Source organism: Mustela nigripes, chromosome 7, assembly GCF_022355385.1.
Source record: "Mustela nigripes isolate SB6536 chromosome 7, MUSNIG.SB6536, whole genome shotgun sequence".
Taxonomy (NCBI): Eukaryota; Metazoa; Chordata; class Mammalia; order Carnivora; family Mustelidae; genus Mustela; species Mustela nigripes.
The window spans coordinates 129,974,803-129,993,666 of record NC_081563.1 but is presented as its reverse complement, the minus strand read 5'-3'; the positions used below and the strand labels follow the sequence as shown (position 1 = coordinate 129,993,666).

Here is an 18,864-nt window from a genome sequence, read left to right as displayed (position 1 = left end):
GGGAGGCAGGCAGAGAGAGAGGAGGAAGCAGAACACCCAGCCTCAGCCCCACCTGCCTGGGTCAGAAGATGCTAGATGGGGGCGCCTGGGTGGCTCAGTGGGTTATAAAGCCTCTGCCTTCAGCTCAAGTCATGATCCCAGGGTCCTGGCATCGAGTCCCGCATTGGGCTCTCTGCTCAGCGGGGAGCCTGCTTCCCTTCCTCTCTGCCTACTTGTGATCTCTGTCAAATAAATAAATAAAATATTAAAAAAAATAAAAATAATTTGGAATTGGTGGCCAATATTTAAAAATTGACAGCTTCCCACAAAAATCTAAGTTTCCAGCTTTTTTTTTTGTTTGAGAATCAAACAATCTGACAGCCCTGGCCCTGGCCCTGTGGGCTGTGAGCCAGGTGAGGCTTTTCAGACCTGTGTCCCTTGTGCTCCTGCGCCATCCCTTGTCACAGGCTACCTGCCTGTCCTTCACTGGGGGCGTTTCACTGGGGCAGTTGAGGCTCGCAACCTCTTCCTAAGGGTCCGAGCTGAGGGCTCGCCGCTCCGTCCACAGCCCCACCGAGCCCCCCAGGAGCACGCCTCCGCCGAGAGCCTGATGGAGTGCATCCTGGAGAGCTTCGCCTTCCTCAACGCCGACCTCGCCCCACAGGAGCTGTCCCTGTTCGGGGGCTGCCCGGGACCCCGGTAAGTGCGCTCCCTCCCAGCACAGACCCGGGGAAGCAGCCTCCGTTCCAGGCCTCCTGTGGGCTTCCAGCCAATGCCATCTATGGCCCTCGGCCCAGTCTGTACTTACCTCGTCTGTCTGTTGTGCTCCCCGCCCCTGCGTGCCCACCGCCTGGCGCGGAGTGGGCCGGTACTGACCACTGAGTGAATGACAGTCCCGCAGCATGGTCCTCAGCTCTGAGCAATGGGCCGTTTCGTGTTCATCTTAAAAAATGACAGTAAAACACACAGTAGAACCTCTGTCCTCTGCCTCTCGTACGGGCAGCAGTGAGCAGTGACCCACGCTCCCTGTTCTTCTGCACAATCTGCCCTCACCTCTGACATCCACCTCCTCAGCTCAGCAGCCCCGTCTGCCCCGCTCACACCTGGCTCCAGGACCAAATCTCAGCGGCAGCAGAGGATACACAGTAAACTTCGTCTCCTCCTCTCACGACCCCATGGGGAGGGGCTGGCACTCCCACCGACATCCCAGGGTCACCGTGTCCTCGGGCCTTGGGCTCGGCTCCTACCATGAAGTCCACATGGTGCCAGGCCTGCTGGCTGGCAGGGTTGCCCTCACCCCTCATTGCCCTGAGCTTGGTATTCCTGTCCCCACTTTACAGATGAGTACACTGAGGCCGGGAGGGCAGACCAGTCCTGAGTCACTAAGGATTAGTTTGTGACCAAGTCCCGAGCTAAGGGTTAGTTTGAACTTCTGACTTCAGGTTGCCCACCTTGGAAAGTGTCCCCGACTCCCCCTGTCTCCAGGGCCCACACCACGCCAGCGCCTGTTCTGAGTTGTTGCGGGCATTTGCTGCTTTTCTCTGGATTTCTCCTGGGTGGAGCTCTTTCTCCCTGGGGCCTGGAGTGAGCCTCCCTGATCAGAGCTCTCCAAGAAGGGAGGGTGTCTTCCCTCCTCGGAGGGAGCTGGGCTGCTAACTGGAATGGTCACCCAGTTCTTCTCGATCCAACACAGAAAGGACAGGATCCCGTTGCCCCCAAGGAAAGCGTCATCTAGGGGGCTCACGGCCGGCACCCTGGAGCTGGACAGGTTGCTCACGGTCCACCTCCAAGTCTGCAAAGTTCTGTTGCAGGTGACTAAGGGATGGGGCTGGGGGGTCGGGGGTTGGGGGCGGCTTGGTGGGAAACCAGGTTGGGGATGGGGAGTCCTCTTTGCAAAGAACTGATCTTGACGGTGGTGGGGAGCACGTGCAGGCAGGACAGCCCCACCCTGAGAGCCAGGGAGACTCTGATTCCTCTGTGGAAGGTTCAGGCCTGGGAGAAGAGTCACGCGGCCCTTATGTATCCCAAGTGCTGGACCAAAATCAGACACCGCGGCTCCTTCAGCTGCAGACACCAGAGCCCCCCTCCAAGCTGGCTCAACCAGAAAGAACTTTCTGGGTCACAGAACTGAAAGGCCCTGGAGTTGGCTTCAGGATCAGCTGGATCCAGGGTTTCAAATATTCTCAACTGGGTCTTGCTCAGCTCTGCTTGCCTGCACTGGCTGGCTTGCTCCGCCAGGGAGGCCCTTTCTGGTGGCAAAGGTGGCCCCTGGCAGTCGCAGCCTGCATCCCACCATCTCTGCCGCCTTGGTGCCTCAGGAATCCCCGGATGAGAGCTACTGTCAGGATAGAAAGGATGGGCAAGGGGGAGGTGGGAGCTGCAGTCGTGATCTCGGACCTCAGGGGGCATGTTCTGGGCTAACAAGGAGCATTGTGGGCTGCTTTCCAGAAACTGGCCTCTCCTAACTTGTCGAGGGTGGTCCAGGAGAGCCTTCTGGAAGAAGCTGTGCAGCAAAAGCAGGTTCTGGAGATGCTTTCTGTGCTCGATTTTGAGAAGGTCGGCAAGGCAACATCCATCGAAGAAAGTAAGTAACTGCCTGCCACCCACGGGCCGCTCTTGTGAATGGCAGGAAGCGAGGGGCTACGAAGCCCAGGGGAGCCTCGCCTTGCCTCCTGATTGACGTTCAGAATTAACTGGAGTCCGGGGGGGATGCGCCGGGGTGGCGGCGACTGGGCTGAGCTCTGACAGACTGTAGACTGGGCCGCCCTGAAGTCGGCAGCACTCTTCCGTCAGCTGTGTGACTCTGGGCAAAGGATTCACCTCTCTGGGCCTCGGCTTCCCCATCTGTATAAAGGGGAGGCCCCTGGAGAGTGTTCAGTGACCTAATCCCCAGGACACTTCTGAGGCACAGAGCGTGCACTAAAACACAAAGAGTATCAGTGCCCCCCAACCTGCCTGCTCCCTACGGAAACTCCGTGTGTCCACGAGAAGCTGGAGGCTGTAGCTGTCCCAGTTGCTACGGAGACCGCGGGGGAGAGGCCTGGCGAAGCTGAAGCTGCCTATCCTCGTGGGTCATGTGGGACGTGGGAAGGGAAGCTGCGTGGGGTCCGGTCACCCCTCACCTCCCTGACCCCTCCGGCCTCAGAGCGGGAGGAAACCTGTGGGTCGCTCGTTGCCGGCCCTTCCCCACCACCCGCGGGGGCCTGACCCGGGCTTTCAGTCGTTCCGCAGGCCGCTCGGAGGAAGGGGTGCCTGAAGCTGTGGGAAGGGTGCACAGAGCCCGGCAGGGTCCTGTCCTGCGCCGGCACCACGCTGCTGAACCAGCTCAAGAAAACGTTCCTGCACAGAGTCCGAGGGAAGTACCCGGGACAGCTGGAAATAGGTACCCGCACTTCCCACAAGCAACGCTGTACTGAGTGCGCTGGGGATTTGGTTCCAGCCCTGCCTGCATCCCCCGTGTCTTCATGGCACCAGAGGGAGGACACTTCTCAGCTGGCCCACGAGTCGCCTCCTCTCCCCGGGAGTAGGAAGGAGCTTGCGAAACCGAAGTTGTCGGCCTTTGCCGCTTGGTCCGTGTCTCTGCAGATGGACCGTGTAGCTTCCACCAGAACATTAAAGGGGTTAAGAACGAACGCTTATGGGAAGGGAGGGAGGAGAACGGTGTCCTCCAATGCTGGCTGGACTCTTCTCGGAACTCAGAGCATCTCCCTTCCAGTGGCTCGGGAACTGGGGCCGCTCTAACCAGCGCGGGGCTGCTACTTGGCCTGAATGTTCCCAGACACGGGGCACCCCGCCCAGCCCAGCCCAGGGCAGGAGACGCACCCCCAGAACAACGCCTGTCTCGGGGCCCGCAGAGCCCAGCTACAGCACGCTCCTTCCGTCAGGCAGGGGAGGCCCAGGGAGGGGCGTCGCCCACAGGCCACTGGAAAACCCTTTAAACTGACTCAGCCGCACCTGGCGGAGAAGCTCCACAGGGCCTGGTCTTCCCTCACGGCCTCTTCTTGTGCCGCCAGCATGCAGGAGGCTCCTGGAGCAGGTGGTCAGCTGTGGGGGGCTGCTCCCCAGAGCCGGGCCTCCCGAAGAAGAGACGGTCACCTGGTTCCAGTTCCACAGCTACCTGCAGCGGCACAGCGTCTCTGACCTGGAGAAGCATTTTGGCCGGCTCACCAAGGAAGGTAGGGGCTGGGAGGCTGCTGGGTGAGGTTTTATCATTTTCAGGGTCTATCTGAGCCCTTGCTAGAAAGCCTTCCTAGAGATTCCAGGAGGCCCTTTGAAACCAATCCAGACTGAGCCATGGTGATCACACGGGCCTGCCCTGGGATCTGTTTCCCCATGGCTGCTGGCAGCGGCCAAAGAGACCTGTAGCCGTATCGCCGACGGCAATCAGAGGGACCCTGGCCCACTTCTCTTCCAGTGACCCTCGTCGAGGAGCTGCAGTGCGCAGGGCAGGGCAAGGCGGTCAGGAAGCTGCAGGGGAAGCGGCTGGGCCAGCTCCAGCCCCTGCCCCAGACACTGAGGGCCTGGGCGCTGCTCCAGCTGGACGGGCCCCCCCCGAGTGTGCAGGGCAGCCAGTGCCCGCCTGGCCAGAGCAGCCAGGAACAAGAGCTTTCGGGAAAAGGTATGGCGTGAGGTTGGGAGGCGGCAGCCTCCTGGCTACGTGTGTGTGTGAGTTGCGGGGAGGTCGGTTTTCTCTCTCAGAAAAATATAAAGGATGAGATTTGAAGGGGGCTACATTCGTTGCAGGATGTTTTGGTTTTTTAAAAGATTTTGTTTTTTTAAGTAATCTCCACACCCGCTCTCATTTACAACCCTGCGATCAAGGGCTGCACACTCTACCCACAGAGCTGGCCAGGTGCCCCAGGACATCTTGCTTTAGGGATGTTCCAATGGCGTGAGCACAGCCCTTCTCCCACCGTGGCCCCCGGAGACACCGGTCTGGCGGGGGGATCCAGGCTGGACTGGGCTGGGGCTGCCAGGCCACCACCAGAGGATCCCACAGAACCTCACCCCACAGCCTGACCACTTTGTAACTTTTGGCGCTTCTGACACAATGTATTCTATCCCTGTGATCTGCCGCTTGCATGTAGAATTAAAGGGGCAAGACCAAGGCCTTCCTATGGTCTCCGGAGCCACCCCTTAGCCAGGTGCCTTCTCGCATGCTTCCTAATGAACCTGTGCTATTTTGGGAAGCCGGTGGCAGCTCTCCTCTGGCTGAGGTGCCCGAGGGGATGGGGCCATCACTGTGACTGGGAAAGGGGACTGAAGGGAAGAGCTGTTTTGTCCTCGGGCCTCAGGCAGCAGCTCAGCTTTCGGCCCCCAAGGCCACCTCCCTCTGCACGCCCAAGTCTTCGGTTGGCCCTGGCTGGACATCTGATTTATCAGATGTCACATTTTATCTCGATTTTGATTACCATGAGCCCAGGGACCAGTGTCTTTAGAGATAAACCAAATGCTGCCGCAGACACCCCGAGACCGGGTGGCCATAGTGCAAAGATGACTAGATCAGGGCCCGATTCTTGTTTAGAGAAGGGTAAGCAGGGCGCGACTTACTGCCAGCGCTGGGAGGCCTGGAAGCCCCCTACTCACAGCGACTTAATTCCCCAGGCTTTGCTCTTCTACACCAACGCTCTGACGGAGAACGATGCCAAACTCCAGCAGGCCGCGTGTGTGGCGCTCAAACACCTTAGGGTGAGTCTAACCTGCCCCCGCCAAGGGCAGGGAGAAGCCTGAAGTCAGTTCGTGTCAAAGGTATTTCACCAGGGAGCCCCTCCACCAAAAAAAACTTACCGCCAGCAAAATAAAAAAACAAACAAAACACCCAAAAAACAAAAACAACAAACACCCCCCCAAAAAACCCCCCAAACCAAAAAACAGCCCCTGAAGAGATCGTTTTAGAGAAGCAGATGTCTGGTCTGCCCACAGAGGCCGCTCAGCAGTGGTCAAGGAGCATTGGCTCTGGCTGTGCTCGACTAAGTAAGTGGCCCCAGACACTTGCTTCGGAGACCCTGGATTCTATGTTGTAATATTCTCAATAAAAAATTTCTAAAAGCACCATTAGCTCATTGTAGGAAAAAAAAAAAAAAAAGTGAAACACAGAAACACAGAGTTTAGTCATCATCCTAATACTTAGTGGAAAGTACTGTTGGCATTTTGCTGTGTTTCTTTTGTTTGTGGATGTGTGTGAGCATTTAAGATTGTTGATCATGCTAAATACAATTTAAAAGCAGTGAGTTTAACAGGAACTCTCAGCGGCAGGCAGGTAGCACTCTCTATGAACGGGTCATCTTAAGTTAAACGGACTCCCCCACTCTCGTGTGATACCAAATTGAGGTTCATCTTCCATTTTTATTATAAATAGTATCATTACGAGCTTTAAAAAATATATATGGAGTTCTGAATGATCTCCTTAGGCTGAACTCTCCTTGAGTGTGGAGTGTGACTCCAGGCCAGAGAATAGGAAACGTCTGGAGCGTCTAGATTCAGCTCAGCCACTTACGCTCCCAGAGGAGAGGTGAAAGGGTGCTCATCTCGCCTCCACCTCACCTGCATCTGGAGCTCTCATTTTAGAAAAACCATTGCCGAACTGCTGGAGGAAAAACAGATTAAACTTACTCACCCCATTCTCTCTGGAAAGAACCAGAGAAATTCTAAGAGGACCATCTAGTTATAATCAACCAACCAGTAAGGCGGTAGGGGTGGGGTGCCCTGTAGAGGAAGGCAAAGTGTGCTCTGGTCCTTGGCCCCGGAGGTGAGCAGCCAGGGTCGGCTGTGCCCAGACCTGATGCTCTCAGTCTGACCAGGAGGGGACAGTTAGGAGAGGAGGAGACAGGAAGGTCTCGAGGGAAGCAGGTCTTCTCCTTTTCAAAAAAGACTTTCTAGAAGGTATCCATAAAGCTCTGCCAATGGCCTGGCTCATGGGCAGGTGTCAGGATGGAAAAGGTGAGGCACTTCTAAAGGCACTCCTGATGAACTTGAGGCCATATAAAAAACCTGTAAGCCTTCAGAAAAGGAGGGGGCTGAGGCCCCTTGGTCCGTGCCAGGGCTGGGGTCTTGCCGAACTTACAAAAGTAGATTGCACTTGCTACTTAAAATGTCCCCTAAAGGATCCTCTTCCCCCTCCCCACCTCCAACAGGGCATCGAAAGCATCGATCAGATTGCCAGCTTGTGCCAGTCTGACCTGGAGGCCGTGAGAACAGCAGCCCGGGAGGCCACACTGTCATTCGGTAAAGTGTGGTGCAGTGGGGCACCGGAGGACTTCTGGGAGGTGGTGCCAGAGAGGCCGCGGCCAGCCCTCCAGGATGCAGGATAGCACATGGGCTGGGCACTGTTAGTGACCCGTTTAACTGCATTTGGCCAAGATAGGTTTCCTTCATGGTTGAGGTGGCAAGAAGTGCTTTTATTTCCCTCTTAAACTTCAGTTTATGATTCTGGGGAATGAACACCAGATGCGAGGCAGGAACACGGTTCAGCAAATTGTCGTGAATGTAGGGGCGAGGCACTGGGTCCATGCGAGTGGCCAGCAGGAGCTCCTCCAACGCTCCCCGCCTCTGCCCCTTACAGGGGCACCCAAGACCCAGGCGTCGGCACTAAGGCCATCTTGGCTCACCAGAGCGGGAACACCAAGGGGGGGGGGGGACAATCCAGTGACATGTCACCTTACTATTTCAGGTGAGAAAGGACGCCTGGCTTTTGAGAGGATGGACAAACTCTACTTGGAACAAACAGAAGAGGCCTTCTGCCAGGAGGCGGATGTTGAAATCACGGTATTTTAAGCCTTGGCTGATGAACTCCAACGTTGGCTTCCTTGTCTTCGTTCCCACCCAGCCCTGACAGGAACAGAGTTTGGGGTGGGGGGTGCGCTGTGTGCTCCCCACTAGGTGTGAGCTGGCCTGCGCTCCTCCCTCCGTCTCAGACCAGTCACGACTTCTAGGGGCACAAATGAGGCCTTCCGTACTGGAGCAGACGAGGCTGGCCGGTACTTTGAAGGTTGTACGACTAATCACAGGATCAGCTTTTTGGTCCTGACAATGTGTCTGACCTTCCCCAGCGAGCTGCATGGCAAAAGGGCCAAGGCCAGGCAGGATGAGGCCTGGAGGGAAAGGTTCCAAGAGGAATGCACGACACTTGGGGTTCTCCCCGCAGGTTCTGGTTCAGTGAGGGCTGGGAATGAACTGGCAAGCAGGCGGACTGCTCTTGCTGAGGAGGACACGGCGGGTCCCATCAGCAGCAGCGGGCTGTCCCCTCTGCAGGCTGGGGACAGTGGGAAGAGGGAGCTGGGGTTTCACAATTCACGCTCTTAAGCCGAGCTGCAGCCCGAAGGTTTCGCCGTGGAGCCTGCTGACCACAGACCTTATTCTCCCGTGTTCAATGGCACAAAGAAGAAAATGCCACCGGCCGAGCAACCCTGAGTGTCGTGGCAGGAAGTGTTCACCTTGCCCTCTCCCATCATCAGGGAACAGAACTCTTGAAGCAAGTCAACGTGACGCCTTTTATAGGGTTAGACAGTTAATAAACTGTTTTGGAAGCCATAAACTGGTTTGAAAAAAGATTTCACTGAAGAACATGTTTAAGGAAAATTAGTTTCCTATTTAAATCTATTAAAAAAACCTCAAAGATGCCCTGAGCTGCTTTTGTGCTGAGCCGCAGAGACAGCCTGTGGGATGAATGCGACTCCCGACAGTGGCGCTGGGGACTCTGAGTGAAGGCTTCTCATGTAAACTTCCTGTATATGTTCTGTGCTTTTAGACTGAATTTAGTATTTATTTGCCTTGTCCTTAGGTTCGATTTTCTGAAATTTCGATTAAAACGATTTGTCTGGGTGTTTCCCTTTACCTGGAAAAAGCAGAGCATAGTGGTTGTTTCCCCAAACCTCCCATGGAGGGACAAAGCGGCCCCCACAAGCCCGTCCCGAAGGTGCTCTCTGTGCCGTCGGTATTCCGCGTGTTCGCGAAGCCTCCCCGAGAGCCCGCTCCTACACAGACACCAAGCAGCACGGCCCCTCCTCGTCTTGCCCTTGGCCTCATCTGATTTCTGTGCCAGTTATGATTTCAGCCATTTTTCTCCCCCCCACACTGGCATTCCACCACTTCCTGAAAGCTTAGATGCCATTTTGTATCTGAAACAAAGACTGAAGTGACAGTGGGTGTGACACCACCTTCCCATGGCCACAGTCCTCTGCGGCGTCCCAAGGTCACATGACCACAGTCTGCGGATCCTGCCAGGAGGCCCAAGCGGCCAATCACACAGCCCTGGAGGGTATAAGGGAACTCTGTACTATTTCTGCAACACTCTATAAATCTGAAATTATTTCAGAACAAGGAGTCAACCACTCACTTTAGAGAAGATGAACGGCGTACAAGGAAGGACTAGGTGAATGTTCTATCCTGTCACTTCTCCAGCAAGCACAGCTCGACAGATACTGAGGAGGACGCGTTCTGAGCAGTCCTCCAAGCAGTCTGGGTGGTTTGCTAAGGTAGCCCGAGGCCCTGGGCATTCAGAAGGTGGCTTCTGTTGTCGTCCAAGAAGCTGGGTTGACGCCGGAAGTGTCACATAAACTCACCAGGAAGGGAATGGTTCCCCAGCTCAAAGGTGAGCACAACCCCAGGGGGCCACAGTAACCCTCGGCCGCCTGAGCGACAGTACGTGCTTTCTGGTGGCGGCGGCAAGAAACAGGAGGTACCCGTCCTCCTTTAGGCCCATTCAACAAAGGCACGGGAGGCACCCCAGATCCATGTTCTTTAGAAAAAAATTTTATTGTTGCAACTAAAATGCAAACCCATCATTTATATGGCAAGTTGGAAATCTGTACAGTTTGACAGTTCTGTGAGGTCACAGAAGACCCTGAGACGCGCGCCCCCCACCCCCCATCATGCAGCCATGTATACACACACCTGAAAAGGTATTATACCGAAACACCTCGCTTTTTTTGTGTGTTTTTATTTTTGTAAAAATGGTTTATTCCATGGCCATTGTAAAAAATAATGACCAGATGAGTAAATATTGGCTTAAGGCATATAGCAGAGCAGCTCGCTACTTCTCTAACATACGTGTAACAAGATGGAGAGCCATCTGTTTTCCAAGGATAGGAGGTTAAACCAGTATATCCATTTTGAAATGCTACTATATATACACACCCAAACTACTACATACATATACAGGACTTCAAAAAACAAACAAACAAGACCAACTCAAAAACGCCTCCAGCCTGGCACCTCAGCCTCACCCACACCTCACCAAGGCTCTGCGGAGCGATGCCTCGAATGTTCCCGCCGCAGAGTTTCTCTGCACGGGCTTCTAACATGGGAAAGGCAAAATGTGAAAATGCTGGCAAAAGAGCAGCTTGTGAGCTACAGCTGCCTTGTTTTTTGTTTTGTTTTGTTTTTCTTGTTAAAAAAGCCACTTAATGTGGAGGTCTTAAGCTCCCTTGCAGGAAGAGTCGTGAGCACCATCAGTCCCCAGGGTTCAAGGGCAGGGGCAGACGTGGCTCTCAGCAAGGCCCCCAGAACGGGACGGTGGCAGGCGGACTCCGAGGGACTGTCACCCAGATTGCTTTGGGCGTGTGGTTTCCAACAGTTGCCTTGGTTCCAAATCACAGTCTGCTCGAAAGGAGCGTGAACTTCTGACCATGGAGGCTGATCCCCAGGGTGTGTGTGTGTGGGGGGGGACCCTGCTTGCCTATATGTCCAGAGCGTGAGGTGTGACTACGGCTTCCCATACCCTTGGAATGTCTGAGTTACAGTGGGCCCCAGCTGGACAAGGCCAGGCTGGGCCTCACCAGGAAGTCACCAGAGTGTCATGCCAGGAATTCGGCAAATATCTGTTATTGGAAAACATCACTCCACTGCTGAATGGCGGATTTCAGCAAGTCTTAGGAACCACAGCCATGTTAATGATCAGATCATGCAAAGGTAGATTGGACTTGTACTGGGGCACATTAATAAGCAGAGAGCTAAGTGTTTCAAGCACGTGGTATCTGATTGGGGCACGAGACGACCGAACATGCATTCTAATACACACAGGGAAAGCAGTGACTGAGAACAAGGTTCTAGCAGATACCGGGAGGGGATAACTGGGTCAAAGTCATCTCACGTCATGTATCTTAAATATCCAAGTGTTCAGTATATATTATCCCATGTTCTATAAACATATGCCAAACCTCTTCTCACGTTACCCACAATGTCACGAAATAACGACTGCTTACAACCGTCCACCTTCCTAGTACTGGTCTGATGCAGCAGGCTCATGGCAAAGTCTTATGTTCCCAGCACTACCTGAGGGTTTATTATTGTACTTTTTGATAAAGCCCTTGATGCAAGGCTGACATAAAAAATTTTTAATACGTTATGGGTTTAAGAAAATGCTAATGCACTATGGATGCCTTTGGGGAAAAAAAGACAAAAACAAAAAAATAAATATGGAGTGGAGAGGCTCACTGCACACGGTCTCCGTGGAGGTCTAGCGGGGAGGACACTGGGTGCTGCCTACCCGGGCTGCACTGGGCCACACCAAGGGGGAGCACGTGGCGGGGTGGGCCTCGTGACTCGCACAGGCCACCAGCACCGGACTCTACTGTGCTCTCCTCAAAAAATGGGTAGTGGATTGGATACTCGAAGTAAAGGGAGGGGAAACAGAGTCAAAAGGAGTGAGAACCAACAGCCCGGGGAGGGTGGTTTTAGTGCAGAACAAACGTCCCTCCAGGTCCCGGCTGGCTACGCTGTCCTCGGCCCTTACCCACCACGGCCTGCCTGCCAGGCACATGGGCTCTAGCAGCGGAGGCGGACAGTGGGGTGGAGGTGGAGTGGAGGTGGGTCAGATTATGTGCTGCTGCTGAACAGGAACTGGAATGAAACCAAACATTTTCAGATGAGCCCGGACCCACCCCCGCAGAGCGGCAGACTCACGCACTACCCCAGCCTCCCCAGCCTCCAGCGAAGGGGGTTCGTTTCTCTTTTAGGACAGCCCGTCTCCCCAAAAATCACCCCTAGGGAAAGCATTGTTTACACATTGCTAAACCATCCGATGTACTCAAAGATGGCCGCTTGCAAAAAAAGACAAAATATTTAAAAAATTTTTAAGAAGTCCTGTGAAGTGATTTCCACGACTAGAGTTCTGAGGCTAAACCTCCGTCTTCCCTGTACATTACCAGCGACACGCATCTTGCGTGTGGATCTCTACTGCAACAGCATTTCTATTCTGAAGGAAGTGGAAACTGTTCCTTCGGGACCTCAACGGCAGGTTGAGAAGCTGGTGGCCACCTTGCTGTGACCTCAGACCATGACGCAGGGGCCTGGGGGAACCCCGTTTGTGGCGGTGGGGTGACGAGGGCAGGGCCTGCGCCAGATGGCCGGAGCGAGAAGGGATGGATGGAGAAATGAGCAATGGGAAACTGGTGGGACACCCTGAGCAAAAGCAGAAGCCGGGCTTTGCTTTCTAGAGATGGCCTTCTGTTGTTTCTCTTCTAAAAATGGGAAAGCTCACAGGCGCTGTCCTAGCTCAGTGTGCGCAGAGCAGAGGAAGCGACTGAGCAAGACGGCGCCCTGAACCCTTAAACCCTCTTCTCCAAAGGATTTTACATTCGTAAAAGCACGGGAAATCTTTCCCTGGGAAATCCAATATAAACTGCGTATCTGCTGACACCACCTAAGGGTACAAGGAAGTTTCGTTAAGTGCCTAGTCTCTTTTTTGTTTTTCCCAGAAATAACAAAAGCTGCTTTTTATAAAGGTTAAAAACAACAATGTGTTGTAATTCTATTATTTTTTTTCAAAAACAAACAACAGTAACAAAAAAAAGAGAGAGAGAGAGAGACATATTTGGCATTTTTTCTACTTACTCCTGAATAGGTTAAGGCCCTGAGATTAGACTCTTATATATTTTTGGGATCACAGGGCTCCTTAAAACCCCAGTGCATCAATCCTCAATTCTCTCTTGCTAGCCCTTCACAGTTCCAGCCTTTAAAAACCTTTGCTCTGTTTCTTCTGAGACTGGCTCAGATCCTTCCACAGCACTGAATGCTAACGCCGGGCTGTCGGCCAGTGCTTTCTGTACCCACGGTCTTGCCAGCATGTCCGTCAGTGAAAACATACCCTGTAGCAGAGGTACGCGCCGGCCGTGAGGACCGTGGCCATGCACATGTTGACCAGGAAGGGCTTCCAGGGAGTGAGCGCCGGGTCCTGCTTCTCCTTGGGCGGCGAGGGCTCCCCCTGGGCAGGACCTGCCCCCACGGCCCGCCTTCTGACTTCAGTGTCTGGACTGGTGCTGAGGGAGGAGATGCACAGAGACGGGTTACTCACTCTGAGGAAAACAAAAGCGGCAATGGTATCGCTACAGTGGGAACTGCCAAGACCTTGGGAACACGGATATTGACCTGAAGCCCACCTGTCACACACACACACACACCCTCCCCTGCCCCAGAGACCCAGACGGCCGCCACAGCCAGGGTATGGTTCTGGAGCCCCATGGACTCCTTGGTGATGGAAGGTGGGTGAGACTCTGCTGAGAAATACAGGCGCTGGTGCAAAGCTAGGTGCTAATTTGCCCTGGGGTTTGCTTGGACAATGTTCCCCTTCAGTTCAGGGAGGGCCACGGTGCGGCCCGCATGCTCTCTCTCTCTCTCCCCGGGCCCCTGCACAGGAGCCTTTACTGCTGTTGACATGAGGACATCACGTATTCCCTCTGCCCCTCAGCCTGCCCTGTCCCCGGGTTGAGGCCCCAGCATCGCTCAAATCCCGCCAGTAAGACCATTTCTCAGGCCTCCTGTGTATAGACCGGCTGCCCTCCTGGTGGCAAGCCAGAGTGCCCCCGTGCGGGGACGATGTGAACTGTGCTCTCCTTCCAGGCCTATCTCAGGAGAGGCAACAGAGGCCCTTCCTCTCTTTGCCACCTCCCCCAGGCCTTTCCTTCTCCCCCTGCCCTTGCCTCCCGACAGAAGACCTGACCACAAGATGTCCTGCTTCTCACATGCATCTCCACAGCTTTTCTACCCTAGCAGCACCGTGTGTAGTCGGCAGGACCCCTGAGGCATTACCTCCCCAGGAGGTGGCACAAAGCACCTGCTTTTCTGCTCCCCATTGTGGGGCCCTAGCTGCAGGGCTGAGGCCTGTGTGCACGTGGGCCCCCACTGGTGTCCAGAGGCACCTATGTTCTTGGCACAACCCCATTTTTTCCTGGAACTCGCTGACTTTTGGCTTCCCAGATCCACACTCCCCTCCCTGCCACCTTCTCGCTCTCTCTCTCTCTCACACACACACACACACACACACACACACTGAAAAGCATCCCCTCTCCCCCCAGTCTTAGCGAATACAGAACAGAACACATGACAGACTAGACACCAGTCACGTGCCAGCTCTCACCTCGCTCACTCTCAACTCTTGGCAGGCCCTCAGATGGAGCACACTGGCACGCCCTGAGAACGTCACCAGAGACCCTGGGAAGCCAGGCACGGTCTCCTGAGCGGACTTTCACGGAGCTACTGCCGAGCACATTGCACGGCCCCACTGGACAAGTCCCAGAGGTGATGGGGCTGTGATAGGGACCCAGTTGCATAAGGACCCTGCTGACTTAGTTGCACGCGTCAGCACTGGGGCCTGGCACTCAGCATTTGGCAAGGCGCCCAGGTAAGATTCTGATGATGAGTTTAGCTAGAGGACCATTCACGGACATGCCATGTCTAACCTGCTTACTTCAGTATTGTTATTCCAACGCCTGCATTAGTGCATTCCTGATTGTATCCTTTAACAGTTCCAAAGTATCCCAAAGTAAGGAGAAAGCACGAGTTACCTAATCCCTACATATACAATCAGCTTGTCTCTTGTCACCGTTTTCAGTGATGCCACAATGAACACCTCCCCCTATAGATCTCTTTGGACTCCTGTTTGCAAAGTGTTGCAAACCAAATTTCTAGATGTGTACAAATGCTGGGCCAAAGCGTGCACTCATCCAGGAAGCAGGAGCAAGGGTACTGTCTCCACAGGCTGGGGCTCAGGCTCACACCCATTCCTTCTCCATGCTTCCATGCCTCATGCAGGCCCTCCTTGAGCACCCTGGGAAGGTAGGGTATCTTCTCGATGGCTGACCACCACAGCATACACTTCCATCTCCTTATTGTCCACAGGGTCTCATCCATAATCCACTGTACCTGCCCCAACAAGATGGTCTAGAATACAGAGCAGGGGTCATGTTCCAGTGATCTCAGTATTTCACATGCATTAGAATGTGTTCAATAACCTTGCTAAATGGCATTACGTTAATCAAAACTACACAAAAGGTTAAATTAGTACATGGTCTAACCTGGAGAGCACGTTTCAGGACTGGCTAGAAGCCAGGGGCAGGGCTAGGTCATCTCTGGGTGGGACTGCTACCCGGATGCAGGATTCCAACAGGCACCACAAGGTGGTGCTAGAGCCCCACTGAAGTAGGTACCTGGGGGCATGGGGGACAGCTGCCAACCTGTGACAGTGTCAAATGCTCCTGGCTCCTACAGCGAGGGGAGGAGCGGTGCTGGTCCAGGGGTCCCATTCCCCAAAGACACAGAGGCGATGCTTGCCAAGAGGAGGCTGGGTCCTCAGGGTTTCAATATCAATGTGTTTCTGGATCAGAAGGTCAGTCCCCCTCACCCTCAATAAGCCAGGCCCATTCGGGCTTACCTTTCCACGCTGCAAGGGACATTTAGAGGGGTTCTGGTTTCTTCCTTGATAGAGCAGTCTTCTTTATCCTCCCCGGTTTCGTCCTTTACCCACTGGTGGTTGGGGAAGAATTCCTTGCACTTCCCATTGTGTGGCTCCAGGATGCGTTTGGGGGGCCGGGGCGGAGGGGGGACGTGTTCGGGTGGGGGCTCCAGATCCTCATGGGAAAGCTCCTTCCATTGCTCCTAGGGAAAGCAGCAGAGAAAGCCCTGTTAGCATTCACGGTGGGCTGATCTGTCAGGAAATCTGCTCCCCTTTAAAGTGAGCAGAGGTGAGGGGCTCTCTCTGCTTCCTGGGGCTACAGATACGTATATTTGGAAGATGAAATCTTTTGAAAATAAAGTCTATTCTCCCTATCAATGTTCTCTACGTCAGCACATCCATAAGCAGAAATCGGATCGCAGTGAGCATTTTCACAACCTTCTAGCTATTTCGCCACGGAAGACAACTATTTCTTCTGAGCCATGGTAGAGTGTTTGAACTTTTACAACTGACAGCCTCCTTCAGAGACAAAAACTCAAAATCGACATACCAGAATGTAAGCAGAAGCGAGGCTTACCTGCACTGAAGAGTCTCCCATGATGAATTTGGCACCTTCGATCACAGCTAGGTAAGAGAAACGGAGCTGGTCTGCTGTCTGGATTAGCCCCATCCGAAACTTCCGCATTTCTAACAGAACTTTCTTGATGTCGACAGAAGAAGGGTCTTTCCTCTTGTCCATCTGAAAGCCAGAGAGGAGACATCATTCAGTCGGCCTCAACTCCCAAGTACAATGTGGTTATCAACGTTCTGGACGAGTCCGCCAGTTTCTACTCAGGAAAAATTACAGCAGGGAGACAGAATTCTAGCAAATGTGTGAAAGTGCAGCAAAATCGGGACCACAAGAGCACGGGGGAAAGAGTAAGAGAAAGGGAGTCTCTGGATCTTCCCGATTCCACATTCCACTTAAGAACATCACTCCGAACAAAGCTATTTAGTTTAAAGCTACTGTCATAGGAGGAAAATTGTTAAAAACTAAAGATCCTGGCCAGTTTACTGCAGAGACAATGACAGAAAAGCTCGGGGAAGGGCACAGGGCCCAGCGAGGGCCTCCTAAAACGGGCTCCCTTCTCTTCCCGGGGCCTTCAGGGGCCTCCTTACCAGCAAGAGGCAGGTGTCAGCCAGACAGAAGGTCCCCGACCTGCCGATGCCAGCACTGCAGTGCACCACGACAGGGCCGTACTCCGTGCTCAGTGACCCCGACTCACGAACTTTAAAAAGAAAGTTCAGGAATGAAGCTGGTGATTCGGGGACTCCAAAGTCAGGCCATGTGGTATAGTGGAAATGTAAGATCTCTCGAGTTTCTTGAGACTGAAGGAAAGAAAAAAGAAATTCTCTAAGAAAAAAAGATTCTCCAAGAGAATCATCTGTACAGAAATCACGGCGTTCAAGTAAGCACGAAGTGTACCCCATCCCACCCCCATCTAACTCGAAGAACAGCTTCCCTTCTCAGAGTTCCTTCTGTCTGCTCACCCAGCCAAGACATACCAAGCACTGGGGGGTGCCTGACACTGGACCTGGAGGCTGCTCCCGCCTTGACTTCCCTTCCTTTAGCATGGAACGTTCTCGTCCACATCTCTCCTCCAATGCCCCATCCCCTCTGCTGTCTTCATGGTTACAAGTGATTTCTCTCTACCCCGCAAATCACAATGATGCTGCATGGCCACCCAACGGCAACCCTATCCTAAAGCACTGTAGGGTTTCCCATGGAAGAGTAAAACATCGTCACCGCATGTGTGGCTCCAGCTCTGGGTAATGCAAGGCTTCACACGACTACCTGGAAGTCTCAGAGGACTCTCATTTTAGAGGAAAAAAGTAACCAGGCCCGGCTCCAAGATCTGGCAGCTGGCAGCTATGGTCAGCACACAGCTGAGGAGGAGAGCGTCAACACCACCCGCCCCGCCAGCCCCGCAGCGTCCCAGTGCGGCACACATCAGTTCACTGATGCGAACTCTCGCTTGAATCCTTCAAGGCCTGGATTCCTGTTTTCCCATTTTCTCAACCAGGATACTGAGGCTTGGAGGCCAACCCTCCATGAAGTGAGGAGGCAGGAGTTAAAAATCGAAGTGTCAGCTCCGGAGCTCCTGTTCAGAGCCCGCTGCAGGTGCTTCTGAAACGAAGGCCCTGAAACGTGTCCCCAGATGTTTCTCCCCCTGGCCCCGTCTGCTCCCAGTGGAACAGAACGAAGAATGGCCTCCAGTGCCATTTCCAGCCCTGCTCCTCCCTCTAAACCTATGAAGAGTCCAGAGGCCTGTGAACCAACAATGCCTCCCCACACTTAGCAAAATGTCCACAACATGCTTACCACGCCAGCCACCACCCCTGGCAGGATAAGGTAAGGACACTGCCCTCACCTTCCCAGAGCTTACAGCTTCAGTTCTAACAGCCTCCCGGGGCCCGGTGTGATGAAAACTTGTGAAAGAGTTTACGATAAACACCAGTGACCTAACATCAGCAAAGAATGCTCATACGGAACCCTGCACCAGCTCTGACACACGGAGGTCCTTCTGCAGAACTGGAAGACTCTGCAGGCGACATGAGGGTCATTTCTAGAACCACCCTAAGTAAGGCCATTTTTTCCTCCCTCAAAAAAGGTCTCCTTGTATGGCTTAAAATGAGAGATGCCCTTTCTATTTTTCAGGGAAAGAAAAACACTTAAAAATAGATTTTAAAAAAGGAGTAAGAAGAAAATATACTAACAGCAAGTTCCTTCTTTAGTCATTAAGAAGGTGTGGAGTAGCTCCCGCTCGCACCCTCCCTCACAGCTGCCCACCTCTTTCTCAAGGAATTTGCTTTAAACCTGTGCTTGAACAGATCCACGCCTGAGAAAAGAATTTTTAAGAACAAGGTCTGTTCGAGCAAACAGCCTCTCCCAACACCAAAACCTCCGCGCTGCTGCAGGCGTGCCACTGAGCGGACATCACGAGCCCCTTCTGCTCCGTCCGAATTCCATTTCCCTCAACAAGCGGGAAAAATTTTCTCAAGGGTTTACCAGAAGTCCCTCTTGATGTCAGGGCTTGTGCATTTTAAAAAGCATGAAAAAGAGCGGTCTACAACATGATCCTCCAGGCACATTCCAACACGCTGCTGCTGTTAGTCCTGAAAATGCTCCATCGAAGCCCTCCGTAAACCAGAGTCCCCGAGGCTTGGGGGGCTGCGGC

The 18,864-nt window shown here is 53.6% G+C and overlaps 2 protein-coding genes across 3 annotated transcripts in view; one reads left to right on the top strand and one right to left on the bottom strand.

Annotated features, from left to right (window-relative positions):
• RIPOR3 (RIPOR family member 3) overlaps positions 1–9,637 on the top strand; it is a 71,822-nt gene extending 62,185 nt beyond the window's left edge. Inside the window, 10 exon segments of the mRNA XM_059407221.1 lie at positions 548–678; positions 1,673–1,790; positions 2,428–2,563; positions 3,200–3,361; positions 3,993–4,154; positions 4,394–4,521; positions 4,523–4,597; positions 5,584–5,667; positions 7,113–7,203; positions 7,649–9,637. Coding sequence (XP_059263204.1) covers positions 548–678; positions 1,673–1,790; positions 2,428–2,563; positions 3,200–3,361; positions 3,993–4,154; positions 4,394–4,521; positions 4,523–4,597; positions 5,584–5,667; positions 7,113–7,203; positions 7,649–7,752 — 1,191 coding nt within the window. The 3' untranslated portion in view covers positions 7,753–9,637.
• A 72-nt stretch (positions 9,638–9,709) lies between these two features.
• Positions 9,710–18,864, bottom strand: part of PTPN1 (protein tyrosine phosphatase non-receptor type 1) — a 66,706-nt gene continuing 57,551 nt past the window's right edge. For both annotated transcript variants that reach the window (XM_059407222.1, XM_059407223.1), the window contains exons 6-9: positions 16,805–17,014; positions 16,224–16,385; positions 15,626–15,849; positions 9,710–13,235 (exon numbers count right to left, since the gene is read on the bottom strand). In XM_059407222.1, the coding sequence (XP_059263205.1) occupies positions 13,049–13,235; positions 15,626–15,849; positions 16,224–16,385; positions 16,805–17,014 (783 nt within the window). In that variant the 3' untranslated portion in view covers positions 9,710–13,048. The remainder of the gene's footprint in view (positions 13,236–15,625; positions 15,850–16,223; positions 16,386–16,804; positions 17,015–18,864) is intronic.